The sequence below is a fragment of the Balaenoptera physalus genome (assembly GCF_965194825.1).
Source record: "Balaenoptera physalus genome assembly, chromosome: 2".
Lineage (NCBI taxonomy): Eukaryota > Metazoa > Chordata > Mammalia > Artiodactyla > Balaenopteridae > Balaenoptera > Balaenoptera physalus.
This window is the reverse complement of record NC_138883.1, coordinates 66,087,117-66,109,239: the sequence shown is the minus strand read 5'-3', so window position 1 is coordinate 66,109,239 and position 22,123 is coordinate 66,087,117. Positions and strand designations below refer to the sequence as shown.

The 22,123-nt window shown below is 41.1% G+C and overlaps 1 protein-coding gene and 1 long non-coding RNA gene across 8 annotated transcripts in view; one reads left to right on the top strand and one right to left on the bottom strand.

The window, feature by feature from the left end:
- Positions 1–22,123, top strand: part of AKAP6 (A-kinase anchoring protein 6) — a 583,646-nt gene that overhangs the window by 293,564 nt on the left and 267,959 nt on the right. For all 7 annotated transcript variants that reach the window (XM_082451989.1, XM_082451988.1, XM_082451985.1 and 4 more), the window contains one exon: positions 19,993–20,244. In XM_082451989.1, the coding sequence (XP_082308115.1) occupies positions 19,993–20,244 (252 nt within the window). The remainder of the gene's footprint in view (positions 1–19,992; positions 20,245–22,123) is intronic.
- LOC309656173 lies at positions 10,124–19,972 on the bottom strand. Its single transcript, XR_014261203.1, has 2 exons — positions 12,556–19,972; positions 10,124–10,312 (listed from the first exon to the last, which is right to left on the bottom strand). It is a non-coding gene; the product is annotated as an uncharacterized lncRNA (long non-coding RNA).

Genomic DNA, 22,123 nt, shown 5'->3' with positions numbered 1-22,123 from the left:
TCTGTGATGATCTGCAAAGATTAGAAGGGTCTGCTGAGGCAGGAAGTCTCTTAAGGCACGCCTTCTAAAAGCAAAGTCTTTTCCCTCCTTGTAGGAAAACTAATGGTCATGTGGTTATATTTTTATTGAGGCTTTTTTTCCCTTCGAAAAGGACCTTGATTAATGTGGGAACCTACAAAACCCACAAATGTTTAAACTGTGTAATATGAACAGTCATGAATGTGAGACTAGGGTATAAGTTCTGTTCTCTCAAAGACCAGTTAAAGACAAACCAAAGGTGACCCAGCTCTCTTCTGTGGTAACAAAAGCCACCTTGACCAGATCTTTTACATGCCTATCTTAGTCATTTGCTTCAGGGCCAGTATTAATAGTAGTATTAGCATTAGTATTCTGAAACTGTCATATGTATAATGTGAGATAAAACAAATGAGTAATTATGGGATTCTCTAATTCCATCACCCCCTGTGTTCTTGAGAATCAGAATTCTTGGTGTGGAAGAAAGAAGATAGAGATGTCATATAGAAGATATTAGGTTAAAACCCTGTGGTCATGAATTTGAATTGGAAATATCAGTTATGAACTCATAAAGTGTTTTTTAAAAAATATACATATCTACTAGCTCTGTTAATTAAAAAAAAAAGCCTAGAAACAATCACTAACCCAGAAGTAATGAGCTTCCCTACTGTCCAGATGGTAGTCTGAAAAAACATTTCTCATTAAAGGAAGCCAAGGCTTATTAGAAAAATGGCTGATTTCAAGCCTGGAAATATACAAGATGAGCAAGGAAGCTATCACAGTCTACTTAGAATAGCCAACCTGAAGTCAAATTGAAGGGGATACTACTGGCCAAAGATGGACAGTTTGCCCTTCAATAAGGTTGAGAATTGCTATGGATCAAAATCCATCGAATATGTTTAAATCCATGAGTACAACATGATATTAAAAACCGACCGGTTGGTCACCTTCTGAATGTAACAGAGAACCAATTCATTGTCTTGAAAACCAATTCATTACCTTGAAAACTGATAAAGAAAAGGAAAGAATCAAGCATATATCTTCACTTTCCTTTATGAATTATATCACTGTAACCAAATTTTCCATAAAGAGAAGCATCTTCTATTCCAGCTAGTAAATGAAAACAAATTGATAGAATATCATCATTTTACAATCCCCAATACATTAACGGTTTTAGGTACAGAGCATCAACTGTCAAAATAGTTGATAGCATCAACTATCAAAAAAGAGCAAAAACCACAGTTAAATTCCTCTTGATGAAAGAACACAATACTACTGATGGTTTAGTCAAAGACATTGTACCTTAAACTAATCAGGCCTTAGGGTCCAGCTGCCAGTTTGTAGGAAGAGGACCAACACACTGACTGTTTTCACATGGCTGCAACCAACAAATCCAAATTATGGGAAACTCTGCAAGTCTAATGCCCTAGGACTTTCAACAGGTGAATTGTATGAAAAAAAACAAAAGGAATAGAGATGGACTCTGTAGATTTAAAAAGACTTACAGACATAGCAAGTGAAAATATGGGCAACAGTAAATTATAGTACCAGGCATGCATACTTGGGTGATAAAACCATAAAGAGATGCAGGAAAGTGATTGCTCTTCAAGTCAGGATAGTGATCACTTTTTTGAGGCTTGGAGGGTCTGTGATGGGGAGGGGGCACTTCTAGGGTGGCTGGCAAAGTTCTAATTTTTGACCTGGATAGTTGTTTGTCTTATCATAATTCACTAAGCTATATATTTTTATGTGTAATATTTTGTATCTGTTTTATTATATTTAAAAAGTATAAAAAATCAGAAAAAAAAAATAAAGCATGTTAGAGAAACCTGCAAACCTGATGCTACCCTAGAGATTATCACAACACTGCAAGCAGTAGATAAATAAGGTTGTGGAAAATTGTGTCCTGGAACACAAAGAATGTGAATTCTCTGGTAGAGACATCTGTGTAATGTCAGTGGCAGACTGCCTTTCAAGTCGCTGGGTTTTGTTCTTAGGGTTGTGTAGCAACAGGCTTGCACGTAGCTCCTGTCTCTAGACAGATGACCCATCTCTGGCTCAGTGTTTTTCATTTGTGGTGCTTAGCACACGGGCATAATGACCACTGCATGCTTAAGAAAATGCAGATTTCTTCATCCCGTCTCTCTTCAAAAGGAGCAGCCCTGGAATCTGCATGATTAACACACGATTATACTGCACACTTCAGTATAAAAACCGCCACTGACTTCTCTGTCAATTTCTACCTGAAATCAGTTCTATAAAGATGTCCTGGGGAAAGTACAGACCTTCCGAGCAATTTCCAGATGAGCTATTGAGCGTTGAGGCCATAGCTGTGATTTTCACTAGTGAATGAACTTAGATTTTGAACCTTTATCTAGAACACTGAACATGAATGTGACTAAGCATAGCTCAGTTAGAAAAAATGGTTTTTCCAGTGTGCAATAGCAATTGTCAATTTTCCTCTTGTCTTTTTTTTTTTTTTTTTTAACATCTTTATTGAAGTATAATTGCCTTACAATGGAGTGTTAGCTTCTGCTTTATAACAAAGTGAATCAGTTATACATATACAATATGTTCCCATTTCTCTTCCCTCTTGCATCTCCCTCCCTCCCACCCTCCCCATCCCATCCCTCTAGGTGGTCACAAAGCACCGAGCTGATCTCCCTGTGCTATGCGGCTGCTTCCCACTAGCTATCTATTTTACATTTGGTAGTGTATATATGTCCATGACACTCTCTTACCCTGTCACATCTCACCCCACCCCCTCCCCATATCCTCAAGTCCATTCTCTAGTAGGTCTGTGTCTTTATTCCCGTCTTGCCACTAGGTTCTTCATGGCCTTTTTTTTTTTTTTTTTTCCCCTTAGATTCCGTATATATGTGTTAGCATACTGTATTTGTTTTTCTCTTTCTGACTTACTTCACTCTGTATGACAGACTCTAACTCCATCCACCTCATTACAAATACCTCCATTTCATTTCTTTTTATGGCTGAGTAATATTCCATTTTATATATGTGCCACATCTTCTTTATCCATTCATCTGTCGATGGACATTTAGATTGCTTCCATGTCCTGGCTATTGTAAATAGAGCTGCAATGAACATTTTGGTACATGACTCTTTTTGACCTATGGTTTTCTCAGGGTATATGCCCAGTAGTGGGATTGCTGGGTCGTATGGTAGTTCTATTTGTAGTTTTTTAAGGAACCTCCATACTGTTCTCCATAGTGGCTGTATCAATTTACATTCCCACCAACAGTGCAAGACTGTTCCCTTTCCTCCACACCCTCTCCAGCATTTATTGTTTAGAGATTTTTTGATGATGGCCATTCTGACCAGTGTGAGATGATATCTCATTGTAGTTTTGATTTGCATTTCTCTAATGATTAATGATGTTGAGCATTCTTTCATGTGTCTGTAGGCCATCTGTATATCTTCTTTGGAGAAATGTCTATTTAGGTCCTCGGCCCATTTTTGGATTGGGTTGTTCGCTCTTTTGTTATTGAGCTGCATGAGCTGCTTGTAAATCTTGGAGATTAATCCTTTGTCAGTTGCTTCATTTGCAAATATTTTCTCCCATTCTGATGGTTGTCTTTTGGTCCTGCTTATGGTTTCCTTTGCTGTGCAAAAGCTTCTAAGCTTCATTAGGTCCCATTTGTTTATTTGTGTTCTTATTTCCATTTCTCTGGGAGCTGGGTCAAAAAGAATCTTGCTGTGATGTATGTCATAGAGTGTTCTGCCTATGTTTTCCTCTAAGAGTTTGATAGTGTCTGCCCTTACAGTTAGGTCTTTAATCCATTTTGAGTTTATCTCTGTGCATGGTGTCAGGGAGTGCTCTATTTTCATACTTTTACATGTACCTGTCCAATTTTCCCAGCACCACTTATTGAAGAGGCTGTCTTTTCTCCACTGTATATGCTTGCCTCCTTTATCAAAAATAAGGTGCCCATATGTGTGTGGGTTTATCTCTGGGCTTTCTATCCTGTTCCATTGATCTATATTTCTGTTTTTGTGCCAGTACCAAACTGTCTTGATTACTGAAGCTTTGTAATATAGTCTGAAGTCAGGGAGCCTGATTCCCCCAGCTCCATTTTTCGTTCTCAAGATTGCTTTGGCTATTCGGGGTCTTTTGTGTTTCCATACAAATTGTGAAATTTTTTGTTCTAGTTCTGTGAAAAATGCCAGTGGTAGTTTGATAGGGATTGCATTGAATCTGTAGATTGCTTTGGGTAGTAGAGTCATTTTCACAATGTTGATTCTTCCAATCCAGGAACATGGTATATCTCTCCATCTATTTGTATCATCTTTAATTTCTTTCATCAGTGTCTTATAATTTTCTGCATACAGGTCTTTTGTCTCCTTAGGTAGGTTTATTCCTAGATATTTTATTCTTTTTGTTGCAATGGTAAATGGGAGTGTTTTCTTAATTTCACTTTCAGATTTTTCATCATTAGTGTATAGAAATGCAAGAGATTTCTGTGCATTAATTTTGTATCCTGCTACTTTACCAAATTCATTGATTAGCTCTAGGAGTTTTCTGGTAGCATCTTTAGGATTCTCTATGTATAGTATCATGTCATCTGCAAATAGTGACAGCTTTACTTCTTTTCCGATTTGGATTCCTTTTATTTCTTTGTCTTCTCTGATTGCTGTGGCTAACACTTCCAAAACTATGTTGAATAATAGTGGTGAGAGTGGGCAACCTTGTCTTGTTCCTGATCTTAGTGGAAATGGTTTCAGTTTTTCACCATTGAGGACAATGTTGGCTGTGGGTTTGTCATATATGGCCTTTATTATGTTGAGGAAAGTTCCCTCTATGCCTACTTTCTGCAGGGCTTTTATCATAAATGGGTGTTGAATTTTGTCGAAAGCTTTCTCTGCATCTATTGAGATGATCATATGGTTTTTCTCCTTCAGTTTGTTAATATGATGTATCACATTGATTGATTTGCGTATATTGAAGAATCCTTGCATTCCTGGGATAAACCCCACTTGATCATGGTGTATGATCCTTTTAATGTGCTGTTGGATTCTGTTTGCTAGTATTTTGTTGAGGATTTTTGCATCTATGTTCATCAGTGATATTGGCCTGTAGTTTTCTTTCTTTGTGACATCTTTGTCTGGTTTTGGTATCAGGGTGATGGTGGCCTCGTAGAATGAGTTTGGGAGTGTCCCTCCCTCTGCAATATTTTGGAAGAGTTTGAGAAGGATAGGTGTTAGCTCTTCTCTAAATGTTTGATAGAATTCACCTGTGAAGCCATCTGGTCCTGGGCTTTTGTTTGTTGGAAGGTTTTTAATCACAGTTTCAATTTCAGTGCTTGTGATTGGTCTGTTCATATTTTCTATTTCTTCCTGGTTCAGTCTCGGCAGTTTGTGCATTTCTAAGAATCTGTCCATTTCTTCCAGGTTGTCCATTTTATTGGCATAGAGTTGCTTGTAGTAATCTCTCATGATCTTTTGTATTTCTGCAGTGTCAGTGGTTACTTCTCCTTTTTCATTTCTAATTCTATTGATCTGAGTCTTCTCCCTTTTTCTCTTGATGAGTCTGGCTAATGGTTTATCAATTTTGTTTATCTTCTCAAAGAACCAGCTTTTAGTTTCATTGATTTTTGCTATTGTTTCCTTCATTTCTTTTTCATTTATTTCTGACCTGATCTTTATAATTTCTTTCCTTCTGCTGGCTTTGGGGTTTGTTTGTTCTTCTTTCTCTAATTGCTTTAGGTGCAAGGTTAGGTTGTTTATTCGAGATGTTTCCTGTTTCTTGAGGTAGGCTTGTATTGCTATAAACTTCCCTCTTAGCACTGCTTTTGCTGCGTCCCATAGGTTTTGGGTCGTCGTATCTCCATTGTCATTTGTTTCTGGGTATTTTTTGATTTCCCCTTTGATTTCTTCAGTGATCACTTCGTTATTAAGTAATGTATTGTGTAGCCTCCATGTGTTTGTATTTTTTACAGATCTTTTCCTGTAATTGATATCTAGTCTCATAGCGTTGTGGTCGGAAAAGATACTTGATATGATTTCAATTTTCTTAAATTTACCAAGGCTTGATTTGTGACCCAAGATATGATCTATCCTGGAGAATGTTCCATGAGCACTTGAGAAAAATGTGTATTCTGTTGTTTTTGGATGGAATGTCCTATAAATATCAATTAAGTCCATCTTGTTTAATGTATCATTTAAAGCTTGTGTTTCCTTATTTATTTTCATTTTGGATGATCTGTCCATTGGTGAGAGTGGGGTGTTAAAGTCCCCTACTATGATTGTGTTGCTGTCGATTTCCCCTTTTATGGCTGTTAGTATTTGCCTTATGTATTGAGGTGCTCCTATGTTGGGTGCATAAATATTTACAATTGTTATACCTTCCTCTTGTATCGATCCCTTGATCATTATATAGTGTCCTTCTTTGTCTCTTGTAATAGTCTTTATTTTAAAGTCTATTTTGTCTGATATGAGAATTGCTACTCCAGCTTTCTTTTGATTTCCATTTGCATGGAATATCTTTTTCCATCCCCTCACTTTCAGTCTATATGTGTCTCTAGGTCTGAAGTGGGTCTCTTGTAGACAGCATATATATGGGTCTTGTTTTTGTATCCATTCAGCCAGCCTGTGTCTTTTGGTGGGAGCATTTAATCCATTTACATTCAAGGTAATTATCGATATGTATGTTCCTATTCCCATTTTCTTAAATGTTTTGGGTTTGTTATTGTAGGTGTTTTCCTTCTCTTGTGTTTCTTGCCTAGAGAAGTTCCTTTAGCATTTGTTGTAAAGCTGGTTTGGTGGTGCTGAACTCTCTCAGCTTTTGCTTGTCTGTAAAGGTTTTAATTTCTCCATCGAATCTGAATGAGATCCTTGCTGGGTAGTGTAATCTTGGTTGCAGGTTTTTCTCCTTCATCACTTTAAGTATATCCTGCCACTCCCTTCTGGCTTGCAGAGTTTCTGCTGAAAGATCAGATGTAAACCTTATGGGGATTCCCTTGTGTGTTATTTGTTTTTTTTCCCTTGCTGCCTTTAATATGTTTTCCTTATATTTAATTTTTGACAGTTTGATTAATATGTGTCTTGGTGTGTTTCTCCTTGGGTTTATCCTGTATGGGACTCTCTGTGCTTCCAGGACTTGATTAACTATTTCCTTTCCCATATTAGGGAAGTTTTCAACTATAATCTCTTCAAATATCTTCTCAGTCCCTTTCTTTTTCTCTTCTTCTTCTGGGACCCCTATAATTCGAATGTTGGCGCATTTAATGTTGTCCCAGAGGTCTCTGAGACTGTCCTCAGTTCTTTTCATTCTTTTTTCTTTACCCTGCTCTGCAGTAGTTATTTCCACCATTTTATCTTCCAGGTCACTTATCCTTTCTTCTGCCTCAGTTATTCTGCTATTGATCCCATCTAGAGTATTTTTAATTTCATTTATTGTGGTTTTCATCATTGCTTGGTTCCTCTTTAGTTCTTCTACGTCCTTGTTAAATGTTTCTTGCATTTTGTCTATTCTATTTCCAAGATTTTGGATCATCCTTACTATCATTATTCTGAATTCTTTTTCAGGTAGACTACCTATTTCCTCTTCATTTGTTAAGTCTGGTATGTTCTGACCCTGCTCCTTCATCTGCTGTGTGTTTTTCTGTCGTCTCATTTTGCTTATCTTACTGTGTTTGGGGTCTCCTTTTCACAGGCTGCAGGTTCGTAGTTCCTGTTGTTTTTGGTATCTGTCCCCAGTGGCTAAGGTTGGTTCAGTGGGTTGTGTAGGCTTCCTGGTGGAGGGAACTAGTGCCTGAGCGCTGGTGGATGAGGTTGGATCTTGTCTTTCTGGTGGGCACGTCCACGTCTGGTGGTGTATTTTGGGGTGTCTGTGGCCTTATTATGATTTTAGGCAGCCTCTCTGCTAATGGATGGGGCTGTGTTCCTGTCTTGCTAGTTGTTTGGCATAGGGTGTCCAGCACTGTAACTTGCTGGTCGTTGAGTGAAGCTGGGTCTTGTTGTTGAGATGGAGATCTCTGAGAGATTTTTGCCGTTTGGTATTACGTGGAGCTGGGAGGTCTCTTGTGGACCAGTGTCCTGAAGTTGGCTCTCCCACCTCAGAGGCACGGCCCTGATGCCTGGCTGGAGCACCAAGAGCCTTTCGTCCACACGGCTCAGAGTAAAAGGGAGAAAAAATAGAAAGAAAGAAAGAAAGAGGCTATAATATAGTGAAGTAAAATAAAGCTATTGTAAAGCAAAGCTATACAGACAAAATCGCACCCAGAAGCATTTACATATACACTCACAAATAAAAGGAAAAGGGGAAAAATTAATATATCCTGCTCCCAAAGTCCACCTCCTGAATTTGGGATGATTCGTTGTCTATTCAGGTATTCACCAGATGCAGGCACATCAAGTTGTTTGTGGAGTTTTAATCCGCTGCTTCTAAGGCTGCTGGGAGAGATTTCCCCTTATCTTCCCTGTTCGCACAGCTCCTGGGGTTCAGCTTTGGATTTGGACCCGCCTCTGCGTGTAGGTCGCCTGAGGGCATCTATTCCCCGCACAGACAGGACGGGGTTAAAGGGGCAGCTGCTTCGGGGGCTCTGGCTCACCCAGGCCGCGGGGAGGGAGGTGTACAGAGGAGGCGGGGTGAGCCTGCGGCGGCCGAGGCCGGCGTGACGTTGCACCAGCCTGAGGCGGGCAGTGCGTTCTCCCGGGGAACTTGTCCCCGGATCACGGGACCCTGGCAGTGGCGGGCTGCACAGGCTCCCGGGAGGGGCGATGTGGAGAGTGACCTGTGCTCACACACAGGCTTTTTGGAGGCGGCAGCAGCAGCCCCAGCGTCTCACGCCCGTCTCTGGGGTCCGTGCTGATCGCCGCGGCTCGCGCCTTTCTCTGGAGTTCGTTTAGGCGGCACTCTGAATCCCCTCTCCTTGCGCTCAGCGAAACAAAGAGGCAAGAAAAAGTCTCTTGCCTCTTCGGCAGCTGCAGACCTTTTCCCGGTCTCCCTCCCAGCCAGCTGTGGTGCGCTAACCCCTTCAGGCTGTGTTCACGCCGCCAGCCCCAGTCCTCTCCCTGCGATCCAACCGAAGCCCGAGCCTCAGCTCCCAGCCCCGCCCGCCGAGCAGACAAGCCTCTCGGGCTGGTGAGTGCTGCTCGGCGCCGAGCCTCTGTGCGGGAGTCTCTCCGTTTTTCCCTCTGCGCCCCTGTTGCTGTGGGATCCGCGCTGGTAGCTGCGGCTCGCGCCCTTCTCTGGAGTTCGTTTAGGCGGCGCTCTGAATCCCCTCTCCTTGCGCGCCGCGAAACAAAGAGGCAAGAAAAAGTCTCTTGCCTCTTCGGCAGCTGCAGACTTTTTCCGGGACTCCCTCTCGGCTAGCTGTGGTGCACTAACCCCTTCAGGCTGTGTTCACGCCGCCAACCCCAGTCCTCTCCCTGCGATCCGACCGAAGCCCGAGCCTCAGCTCCCAGCCCCGCCCGCCCCGGCGGGTGAGCAGACAAGCCTCTCGGGCTGGAGAGTGCTGCTCGGCGCCGAGCCTCCGTGCGGGAACCTCTCCGCTTTGCCCTCCGCACCCCTGTGGCTGCGCTCTCCTCCGTGGCTCCGAAGCTTCCCCCCTCTGCCACCCGCAGTCTCTGCCCGCGAAGGGGCTTCCTAGTGCGTGGAAATCTTTCCTCCTTCACGGCTCCCTCCCACTAGTGCAGGTGCCGTCCCTATTCTTTTGTCTCTGTTATTTCTTTTTTCTTTTGCCCTACCCAAGTACGGGGGGAGTTTCTTGCCTTTTTGGAGGTCGGACGTTTTCTGCCAGCGTTCAGTGGGTATTCTGTAGGAGCAGTTCCACGTGTAGATGTATTTCTACTGTATCCTTAGGGAGAGAGACTCTAAGTAGGAACCTCTTTATGCGATCAGATTCCTGTTCCACACCGTCTTATTTGCAGCATTCTTCCACCCCAAGCGCATACACGAGTTTGCAAGGGTCACAGCGGTAGTGAGAATGCTCCTCTTGTCTTTTTGCTCAGGATTTTTTCCCTCTCGAATAAGTCAGAGCCTGGGATTAAGAATTTAAAGTGGAATCTTCATCAGTGAACTCTCTGACGCTTTTAAAATAACAATTTTAAACCAAAAAAATGTCAGTAATGGAAAGCAGAACAATCCTGATTTGGACATGGCCAGGTATGGCCAGGCAGAACTTTTAATTGGTTCTTTCTCAGTTTAAGGCAAAGGAGGCTTTCAGAGCGTGGAAGCAGAAGTGTGAAGGCCTCCAAGTCTGTATTGAGCATCTTCATCTTCCTCTTTCTACAATCTCCTTCACTCTCCCAAATCCATGTGCTTTCTTCATCACCTCTCCTAATCAAAACAGGAGATGATGTCAGTTACTTACATTTGCAGATTGCATACTGATGAGTGTGGATATACTTGGGAGAGGAAGCTAAACTAGTACTTGCTTTTTAAGGATTTTACATTGATTTGTGAAATACAGTATTTTATCCAATTGAATCCAATTCTACTGCCACATGTATGGCAGTGTCCTAGCAGTGCAGACGAGTAAGATACATCTCCTGCTTCCAGAAAGGTGCAGTCTAGTGAGGGAGATGGATAAGTACCAGCTAACGATAACAGAAAAATCACTTCTGCATAAATAATCTCATTTCAGTCCTCATACTTGCAGAATTTTAGTAATTAAAAGGATAAACACTCTTTATAATAATAAAGTTCTTCAAACTTTGGAGAGAAGTACTATGATGATCATAAAAGTCTCAGCATCCCTCCCACCAGTCTTCATCACAGTCATTCTCAATATGACAAAGAAGAAACTAGGACCATTAGAAAAGTGAAGAGGAATAGGACTTCCCTGGTGGTCCAGTGGTAAAGAGTCCACCTTCCAATGCAGGGGATGTGGGTTTGATCCCTGATCGGGGAACTAAGATCCCACATGCCACGGGGCAACTAAGCCCGTGCGCCACAACTACTGAGACCATGCGCCTCAACTAGAGAGCCCACGTACGGCAAACTACAGAGCCCACATGCTCTGGAGCCCGCATGCCACAACTAGAGAGAGAAAAACTGCATGCTGCAACTAGAGAGAAGTCCATGCGCTGCAACGAAGAGCCCATGCGCCACAACAAAAGATCCCGCATGCCACGATAAAGACCTGTCGCAACCAAAAATAAAAATAAGTAAATAAAATAAATATTTTAAAAATACAGCTATAATTTAAAAAAAAAGTGTAGAGGAAGGAAAAAAAGAGGGGGTAGTCTACTTTTGGGGAAATAAAAATACCTTATCATAGGAACATCTATTAATCTGTCTTTTGGAGAAAGTACAGTTTTGAAAGTCAACTGAACGTGACATTAATACTCTGCAATATTTTTTATATGAGGTTGCAAGTTTTAGTTCACATGGTTCACTTGTGAGTTTTTTAAAACAAGTAACTGCTATTCCCTTGATCTGTATTTTAAAATACAAAGTACATGTATTAGGTAAGAATCTCTTTTCAGCTTTTTCTAATGAACACATACATATGGTGAACATATGGGTAAAAGACACTTTAATCATTCATTTCTACAATTGCTAGTAAACAAAATGAGCAGTCATGATGACATGGCATTTTGCAGTAAGACTAAATTATGTACACAAAATACATCTTATATTTACTTATCTCTTGCTTACTGACTTTAGAACATAAAAACTCTTTATTTTAAATGTAATGGTACCCTCTGGATAAGATGAGGGCTCAAGGTTTTTGAAACTCTGATAGGGAAAAAGATGGAAATGGGAGTGAGGAGACCTATCCTTTAAAAGTGGACTTTAATTCATGTTTGTTTTAGAAAAACCATCTGAATGTGTCCTGCAGTTATACAAATGTAACTCAAGAGTGTTTTGAGAGAAACAGTGAAATTATTTGGGGGAAGAGAAAGAAACATTATTTGGGTAGTAGAAGAATGCAGAAATGACTGTTGATTACTCTTTGTCCCTGTGCAGAGGCAGGTTGTAGGTACTGGAGGGATTTGCTATGTTTTCTCATTTGGGGATTGCACGTAGGGAAGCAAGAAACAAGAGAGAAGTGGGAGCAGCTGCATTTGTGGGACTTAGTGAAACTGGGGTGCCCAGTGTTGCTTTAGGACCTGGGCGAGAAAGTTGCTGGAAGGGCAGGTTTCCCTCCACATTCTCATGGAGCCCTTGGAGACTGGCAATTTGGGGCACTTTGGCAGAATGTTGATCCACAGACACTTGTAATTTCACGAGGAAACCTTCAGGATGTTTTGAGAATGGTTGGAAATGGGCATGGTGGCCTAATGATGAGGCAGCAAACAGATCCCCTCCCAGGGTCAGTTAGCAGGAGCTGGGGCAGTCATACTTAGAGTTATGAGCGTCAGCAGTCAGAGCACTCACAGGAAGGACACCCCCACTTCTATCGCACTCTGGTGAAAACTGGACATACTGGTTAAATACATAACAGGTATCTTAAAAGCCCTGTATCTGTCTAGAAGAAATAAGATACAACTGGAACATACATACACAACAATCTTACCAAAAAAAGACACCTCTCTCACATAAACATACAACTAAATTAAAGGAAAAATACTGACCCAACCAGCTGGAGTTTATTTGTAAACAGTCTCAGGCCCTCAGTGTTTGTATCAGCTACTAGGCAACCATAGAAGAGTCCTGTTTCAGTGACAGGCAGCAGCAGCTGCCAGTTTGAGACCACAAGGTGTCATGAAGGTTGAGTGAAGTGGGCAGTTGGCAACATAATGTATTCAGTGCATGTTGTGCTGTGAGTAATACCGAATGCCACAGGGGCTACTGTGCTTATGTGAATTAAACAAGAAAATAACATCACTTTCCCACATTAATGCAGTAATACCTATGGAAAAGATTTTTATACAACTTTTGCATATACATTGTTTCCACTGTCATTTGCTTTAATTCACTTTGAGATGGGCTCCAGATGAGCCTCATTTTCTTTTATACTTGCCAGAAACTAATGTGGAAGCTACAGAATCAGAGATGATGATAGTAGTGCCATGACCTTAAGGGCTGTGCTATTTGTCATTTCCAAGAATCTGAAGGGAATGTGTGACCCCAAATTAATTTTTACATGCATTTTACTAAGAGACTGTAAACTGGCTTCCTTTTGTTTCATTAGTTTTAAAATTATCATACAGCAAAATTGTGGGGGGGTTTTGGTGTACTGTTCTACAAGTTTTAACCCATGTGTAGATTTCTATTACATTCTCCATAATCAGAATTCAGAACAGTTCCATCAGCCCAAAAAACTCCCTCATGCTATCGGTCGATAGTCATGCCCTCCCCACCCCCAATCCCTGGCAACCACTGATATATTCTTCATTACTATAGTTTTGTCTTTTGAGAATGTTGTATAAATGGAATTATGCAGTGTATGCCCTTTTGAGACTAGCTTCTTTCACTTAGCATAATGCTTTTGAGGTTTATCCAAATTGTTGCCTGTATCAATAGTTCTTTTTTTCCCCGATTGCTGTGTATTGTATAGATGTACTCTAGTTTGTTTATCCATTTATCCACTGAAGGACATTTAAGTTTTGGTTTTTATGAATAGAGCGTCTTTTCATTTTTGTGTGTACCTGAGTTATCATTTCTCTAGGATAAACACCCAGGAGTGGGATTGCTGGGTCAGATTGTAAGTGTATGTCTAACTTCATAAGAAACTGCTAAACTGTTTTCAAGTATGACTGTACCATTTTGCATTCTCATCGTCAGTGTAGGAGAGTTCCAACTGCTCTGGAACTCCTCAGCACTTGGTATTTCAGTAATTTTTTATTCTAATCATTCTAATAAGTATATACTGGTATCTCACTATGGTTTTAATTTGCATTTCCCTAATGGCTAATGAGGCTGAAGATTGTTTCATGAGCTTATTTACCATCGTTATATCCACTTAGGTTAAGTGTTTGTTCAAGTCTTTTGCCTATTTTAGAATTGGGTTGGTTGTTTTCTTACTGTTGAGTTTTGAGAATTCTCTGTATGTTCTGGATATAAATCCTTTGTTGGGTAAGTAATTTGCAAATATTTTTCTCAGTCTGTAGTTTATATTCTTTTTTTTTTTAAATTTATTTATTTATTTATTTTTGGCTGCGTTGGGTCTTCGTTTCTGTGAGAGGGCTTTCTCTAGTTGGGGCAAGTGGGGGCCACTCTTCATCTTGGTGCGCGGGCCTCTCACTATCGCGGCTTCTCTTGTTGTGGAGCACAGGCGCAGGCTCAGTAGTTGTGGCTCACGGGCCTAGTTGCTCCGCGGCATGTGGCATCTTCCCAGACCAGGGCTCGAACCCGTGTTCCCTGCATTGACAGGCAGATTCTCAACCACTGCGCCACCAGGGAAGCCCTATCTTCTCCTTTTCTTAAAAAATATCTTTCACGAGCAAAAGTTTTAAATTTTGATGAAGTCAAAATTTTTTGTTTTATGGACGGTGTGTAATATGCCGTGCCTAAGAAATTGGTGCTAAACCCCAGGTCCACAGTTATGGAGACAACATTGACACCTGCTACTTCCTGGAATGTTCTTCTCTGTCTCATCTCCTGGTTGTCTTCTTCAAAACCCAAACTTTACTTCCTTAGAAAAGTGCTTGTGCCCCTTTCCTCTTTGCCCCTGTGGACACAATCATTTCCTCCTCTTCTGTATACCCTTTGTGAACACTTATTTTCCTGACTATAATTTCTCATTATATGCCCCCTCCCACCAGGCAGGGAACTCCAGGGGACCAAACCCTGGCATTATTCACCTTTGTTTCCCAGCACATGGGTTAGTACATAGTAGGTACTCAATACATTCACTGAAAAAAACAGAAGTAATTAATTCCTAAAGACATTATCCTTCTATCCTTAATTGTGCTGGGGACAATTTGAGTAGCTATAAAAAGTGTTATTGCTTTAAGGACATTTAAAGACTATCTTCAGTTTAAAATTAAAGTTTGTTATTCTTTAAGACATCTGTTGATTTAGTCATTTAAATGAGCTTGCTGGGGAACATCTTTTCTCAGAGGAAAAGATATAAGAGAATGAATGAAATTCATGTTAGAATTATGAGAGATTTTAAGTAGCTAAAGCAGTTGATACCAATTGATGATACTGAAAAATAAACTAAGCAATTTTATCTACTGAAATTAAGTTTTTGTTCATTATTAGTCTGTTAAAGTAAGATCCATATCATCAAAATTCTTGACTGCCCAATTTAATGGTAGCCACTAATTATACAAAGAGGTCCTGAGGAACCAGTCCTCTACTTGGGGAAAACATTCACATGCTGAAATAAATCCTCTGGGAATGAAGCTACCTTCTGATGATATAAAATCTTCATTAATTATGCGAAACAGCCTCCTGTTGCCAAATAATAATATTCATAGGAAGTTAGATTTTTAGCTTTCATTTGTCTATAACAGAACAAGATAATGGGACCAACTCCAGGTGAGCTTCTGAAGGTTAACAGTTTGTCTTGGTATCCTTGGCCCCTCTCTCTGGATCTGCCTTTCCTCCACCTCTACGTTCTCAGAGTCCTCCAGCTCTCTGTTTGTGGACTTGGTTTACAAGGAGTGGGAGCTGCCTTTAAGGGCGATAGACTGAATCTAGAGTCTTAAGAGTGTGAGAAGTGTGGGCTGGTGGATCTGTCCATGGTTGCATCATTCCAGATGATGCATGCTTGGGAATCAGGAGAGGAGTCTAGAAGTCAGAGAAGAAAGGTCTAACACAGACAACATTGGGGAGAGGGGCTGGAACTGATGGAAACAGTGGCCAGAATTAGGTGTGAACAGGAGAAATGGGATAATTTCAGGCTACGACTATGAAAGCAGAGCCTGGAATAAGTTGCTTTATAGAAGATGGACCAGTGGACCTAACCATTTTTCTCATGGATGCTGGAAAGGGTTCCTTGGCTGTCACTCATAGAATCTTTAGCATCCTCATCCCTTTCTTGACCTTAACTCTTCTGTAGACATTCAGTTTTCTGCCTACTAACACCCTCTATCAAAATAGGAAAGAATCTGAAATCAAACATTAACATTTTTTGGGCAATTACACTTCACTATGAATTTTAGTCACTATATCAGCATAACTAGTCGTTGCCATGTTAAGTGTTTTAAACCTTCAACTATGAATGAAAGATTTTATTTCCTGTTAATACTCTTAGTAAACAGATGGGGAGAAATATTTTTGCTTATAGGTTCTTCAGATATATATTATGTATCTCCAGTCCCAAAGGGATTGTTTCTTTTCATATTCCTAAAAAACTGTGAATTTCTTCTAAAATTACCACTTTGTTTCCACCAAGTAGCACTGCAGTGCTCAAAAGTTTGTTATACACTGAGCAGTTCAGCCATGTGAGTTGAGTCCAGTTTCCAGTTGCTATCTGCTCAAGTTAAACATCCGGTAGAAGCTGAAACACCAGTGATTCCTTACATGCATCAGTTGGGCTCCAATCCAACTCCACACCCAAGCTTCCACTTCATCTTATTAATCTAGTGCCCACAGGGCCTCCAACAAGTCAGATCTCTCAGCGTCTTTTAATTCCAAACAATCTCTGCTGGGAGGAAGCCATTCAGCAAATCATTTTTTAAAGTTTCTGATACCTGGTTATCTGACTGAATGTCCGTAATCTTCAGCTTGTTTCATATAACATCCAACAAACTGGCAGTAGTTAAGGGCCAAAGCACCAGAAGCTTCAGGCTGAATATTTTTAAAATATTTGTTTGACATTTATATAGAGGGACAGGGAAAAGCAGATCTTCTATTATTAAAACCTAGATATAGATTCAGAATTAGTTACCTTTCTCTAAACAAACATCTCATCAAGTGTTCAAAGCATAGTCCCCGTTTGGAGGAGAGGGAGTATATACACTCACACACTCATATATACAACCTACACATTTATCTGTAGTTCTTGTTCTATAATTTGTGCGTGCATGTAATTTTGTCAAGCCAGATAACCGATGGCAGAGTAGAGGGCATAAAAGTAATTAAGTAAGTTAATAGACTCCAGAAAATTGCACCATGCTATGCATTATTTAGTTTCAGAATTTCAGCGGATCCTTCATGTGCATATTGCCAAAATACTCAACAGAGTGAGGTCAGCACTTGTGGGGAGGGTGTTTCTTTCTCCTCAGGGCCCATCTGCTTCTGTGGGAACAGGGCTAATTCACATTTCACAGTTACTAAGGAGGAGGGTCTGAAAACCTAAGTTAACTGGCACCATTGATGCTTTAGTGCCCCTTACACATAGTTTCCCCTGGGTGGTTGCCTGACATCTTGACCCATGAACTGGCTCTGACTAGATTCCTGCATCCATTATGAAGGAGCCAAATGTGTGTAAATAGAGTGGATGACATGTGCTTTGGCATGAAGTTTTCATGGTACCAAGGCTATACATATAACTTTCTGTATTGGGGGATGAGCGGGGGATGGTGTAGAAATGCCTATATAGCTCTTCTGAGCAGGTGGCAGAAGGGTTACTCAAACCTTTTTCTCTCCAAGGTATGTCACTTTTCTGCATCTCTAGATTGCAGTGGGGCCTAAGAGACAGAGACTCACAAATTCTGAGTCACGGAATCAAGAGTGTGAGGAAGTTGAGCACACTGCCGAGAGAGTGGTTGAAGTAACCACTGTGGAAGCTGTGCTAGGAGGCAGGGGGTGTATGAGGAAAGCGGCCGGAGGGGATGGTGGCCTGGAGGGGGTTGAAAAGCACCTGTAGTGGGGAGATGGGAGTACAAAAGTCTGTCAAAGAGAGGTTGGGGGCACAAGGGACTTTCTGATATTGTTCCCCAGGTGAAGTGACGACAAGGTCCAGAGTGGAGCGATGGCAGAGAGTCATCCCAGTAGAATGGGCGTGAAGGTCTTAGGAGTAGTGAAGGAAAGGAAATCCGAGTCTAGAGTGTTGGCTGGCTCCTCAGTGTGAATGTTGAAATTACCTAAGATAATGGTGTGCTCAGTATGGAGAGGAAAACCGTGAGCCAGATGCATTCTTCACTGCAGAGGAGTGAGAGAGAAGAACGTAGATAACAGCAGTAAGGGAGGATGGCAGGAAGGTTTAGCAGACAGGAGGCACCTACGAAGAAAGAAGGCGAGAGAGTAATGATCAGAAAGTGACAAAACAGCACTGAGGTCTGCCCTAGCCCCAGCAGCTCCCCCTCCTTCCTCCACCCTCCCCCATCTCTCAGCTGAGGCCTGGGAGAATGAGCAGCTTCCCCTGGGAGAGCAGCGGAGGAAGCAGAAGCCTTGGGCAAAGTCAAGTTTGGGTAAGAACAGGAGGTAGAGGTAGCATTCGGGAAGAGGTTAAGGCACGTTTTTACAAGGGATTGGGGATATTAGCCAGGAGAGTACTGAGAATTTGGAAGAGGTCAGCAGTGGGAGGAAGGGCATTTTCCAAGGCAACACAGTACTACATAGAAATGAGCATCCTAATAGGACAAAGCATGCAGGGCATTTGCTTTGGGTTAGTGGTTGAGGTATCAGGAATAAAACGTGTGGGGTAAATGGAGTAGATGTCCAAATAAGCATCAGCTAAGACCCCAGGCTACATGGAATATCTGATGGTAGTTAGAGGCCTGCTTTTTTCTGCTGAAGGTCAGCAGAGACTAGCTAATCTGGCTGTGATTGGTTCTTATGTACTGGTTAATAGGGTATTATAATTTTTGCCCCAAGTCTCTATTGGACCGCATAAGCCCATGGGCCACATTTTTTTCTAAGAAATTTACCTAATCAGAACTCCAAAGTCTATTTAGTTTAAACGTTTAATCTGTTTCAAGTTATTATCACCAATTTATTACCAGTTAGGTCTTGGATTTCAAGAACTAATATTGGAGCATGTATTGGAATTGTACAATAATTTTTGTTCAGAATTCAGCACAACTTTCCATCATTATTCGATAGTTTTTTTGGCTGATTATTACACATTGTCAAATACAGGTTACATTTTAGTTTTTCTTTGAAAACAAGTAATTGAATTGTATGAAATCAGAAGGTTATATTCCCAGCATAGAATGACTGTTTTGATACTCAAGATAGGGCTCAGAACTCAAAGGCTGTCTTAAAACTTTAGCTTTAACAAAAATCATAAATAAAAGCCGCACTTAAAAGAAATCACTGATACATAACTAAAAGTGAGTAACTGAGCACTTTTTGCTGACATCTACATCATTTTGACGCTTAATGGACTCCAATTGCTCAAGGAAGTATTACCAGTGCTGCCGCCCATTTCATGCTGCTGGCCTCTGACAGCACAATGAAAATGTGGGAACTTGTAAGGACAAGTGACACATCAGGTAAAATCTGCCTACCTAATAGTATGTGAGGAGGACATTGAAACTTTGATACAGTAATGGTTTTATTTTAAATGCCTGAGTCTTAAAAACAAAACCAAACTGTATTTTGTTTTTGTTCAGTCTTGGGGTTTCTCTGGTTTTCCTTCTTAAGAGTGATTTTGTTTGCAAAGCGTGGATATCCATTAAGAATTTAAATATTAAATTGTGTCCCGTGGGAAAGGGACAATTATCCCTTACCTTGAAGATCCCATGGCTCACTGAGAATGGCTAGGAGTTCCAATGCAGCACACATTCTAGCCCATTTTTCTTCATGCTGCGTGTCTGGAGGATGCTTCTATCCTGAGATATTATGTGTTCGGTGGAGCTCACCAGTAGCAAAGAGAAGAGCTCTTGGCTCCCTTACCTAAATCCCAAACTAACAGTAAATAAAGAGAACAGAGAGCGGATTTGTGAGATAACCTCTCACCTTGGATGAACTTTCAATGTGAGTATCTGAAAAATAGTAGGATTTTCGTGGCTTAGAAAGAGATCAACTTACCTGTGTGCACTGAAGGCCCAGTGCCCAGGAATATGGCCTGTGACTCTATCTGAACTGAAACAAAGGCCAGGTATCCAACATGTGCTCACCTGACCTGTTGGCTCTGATCATTGGTGTCAGGTGAAGGAGTGACCTTTCTACCATCCCCTTCCCAGGTTAAGGCAAAGGAGTCACCGTATATTTGCTTCTCTTTATTGCAGGACATTTGTGAAGATATTTCTGATCATGTTGAGCAAATCCATGCCCTCCTTGAAACGGAGTTCTCCCTGAAGCTGCTATCCTACTCCGTCAACGTGATTGTGGACATCCACGCGGTGCAGCTCCTCTGGCACCAGCTCCGCGTCTCAGTGCTGGTTCTGCGGGAGCGCATTCTGCAAGGTCTGCAGGACGCCAATGGCAACTACACCAGACAGACGGACATTCTGCAAGCTTTCTCCGAAGAGACAAAGGAGGTGGGTGTTTTCCTTGAAGCCAAATAGTGCATTGTCAGGTGTGATTATTTGAGAATGTTTTCAGTTCAGAGGTGTGGGATAGGAATTCTTTATAGGTAAATAAGCAGGTCCTAAGCCGGGTGTTGAATCTAGGTATAGTGACTAGAGACTGGGGCACTTCTAATGTGAATGAAGCTAAAAACCAGAGTTCATTCACACCCGGTAGTTTGCACAGGTACCACCCGTAACTGTTGGTGCTAACCTGGCTTCCTGTTCCTCATTCAGTTATTTGATAAATATTCATTGAGTGCTTATATGGGCCAGGCACTAGGTGCTAAGAGTGTAATAGTGATCAAAACATGGCCTTTGCCTTCAAAGAGCTGAGACTAGTGGGGAGTGGAGGCAAGTGGACAGACATTAAGACCAGACTGTGATCTGTGTGATCTACATGCAGATACAATGGTCTACATGATGCCACTGGAGGACAGAGAAGGGGCACCTAATTCAGACAGGGAAGCCTTTACAGGAGAAGTGAGTCTAACCTGAAACCTGAAGGAGAAGCAGGATTAGACTGATGAACAGAGGTAGAAACTGTTCTAGACAGAAGAAATGGCATGATCAAAGATCCAAAGGTAAGAGAGAGAATGACAGCCTCAGAGAGGAAAAAGTTCAAGGGACCAGGAAGCAGGATTTGAACTAATATGTAAGCAGAGGTCAGATCATGAAGATGAAAAGCCGTATTAAAAAGTCATATTAAGAGAAGTGGACTTTATTTTGAGGATAACAGAAGAGTTTGTTCAGGGAATTGATGCAATTCAATTCATGGTTTAGAAAAATCATTCTGGTTGCAGTGAGTCATATGGACTTTAGAATTTTGCACAACCAGTATATTTAGATTTTTTTGTACTCATAGTAAGCATAGTTTAAAGAGTTTGTTGCTGTTAATCTTGATGCATAGCTTAAGAACGAACACTGTAAAGTTAAATCCAAGTGAACTCTCCTATTCCCAAATAAAACTGACATATATGTCAGAGCGAGAGAGAAAGAGAGAGAGAGGGAGAGTCATTGTGCTAGCTAAGTAGGGGCTATATATACGTGTGTGTGGATGGATGGATGGATAGATAAATAGATGAATGGATAGATGGATGGATGGACAGGTAGGTAGGTAGGTAGGTAGATAGATAGATAGATAGATACCATGTATAGATACATAGAGTGTGTGTGTATGTATATAGTAGTCCCTTGGCTCTTGAAACCCAGTTTAGTGCTCTACTGTTGGTTTTGTGGAAAATATGTATTATGCAAGTTTAGAAGGCATTTATATAAGTGTGGATTAAAAGGCCTTATAAAGAGTATTGCATCTCATTAAGTTATTAATGTTTCAGTGGCTCCAACATTATCAACGACACAAAACGAATCTGGGCTTCTTCTCATAAATGATTTATATTTGTTGATTATTGTTTTTGTAATAATGATGCTCTTGCTGTGGCAAATTCCCTGCAGGCCCTGGAAGTTTCTGGGAATGAAAATCTACTGGGCTCACTTCTAACTTTAGGTCACAGTCTTTGTTTTCATTTAGCTTTTTCTAAGATTGTGGCAATGAGGGAGGTGATACAGACTTTGGTAGAGTTCCTTTTAAAATCGTAGAATGAATATGTAGGTGTGTGAGATAGTCCTCAGATGCCATCCATCCCAAGTGGGATCCCTAGAAGGTCCCTGATTGGGACTCTTGTGGTTATGGGAAACTACAAAGAATCCCAAACTAGTCAACTCTGCCCTAAATCTGGTGTTTAGGAGGAGGTGTATGCTAATAAGGTGGGAGATCAGAGATGGGGAAGGTTTATCTAAACTCTGAAGAGACAGTACTTTAGATATCTACCTGGTATCTCCAATCTGTACA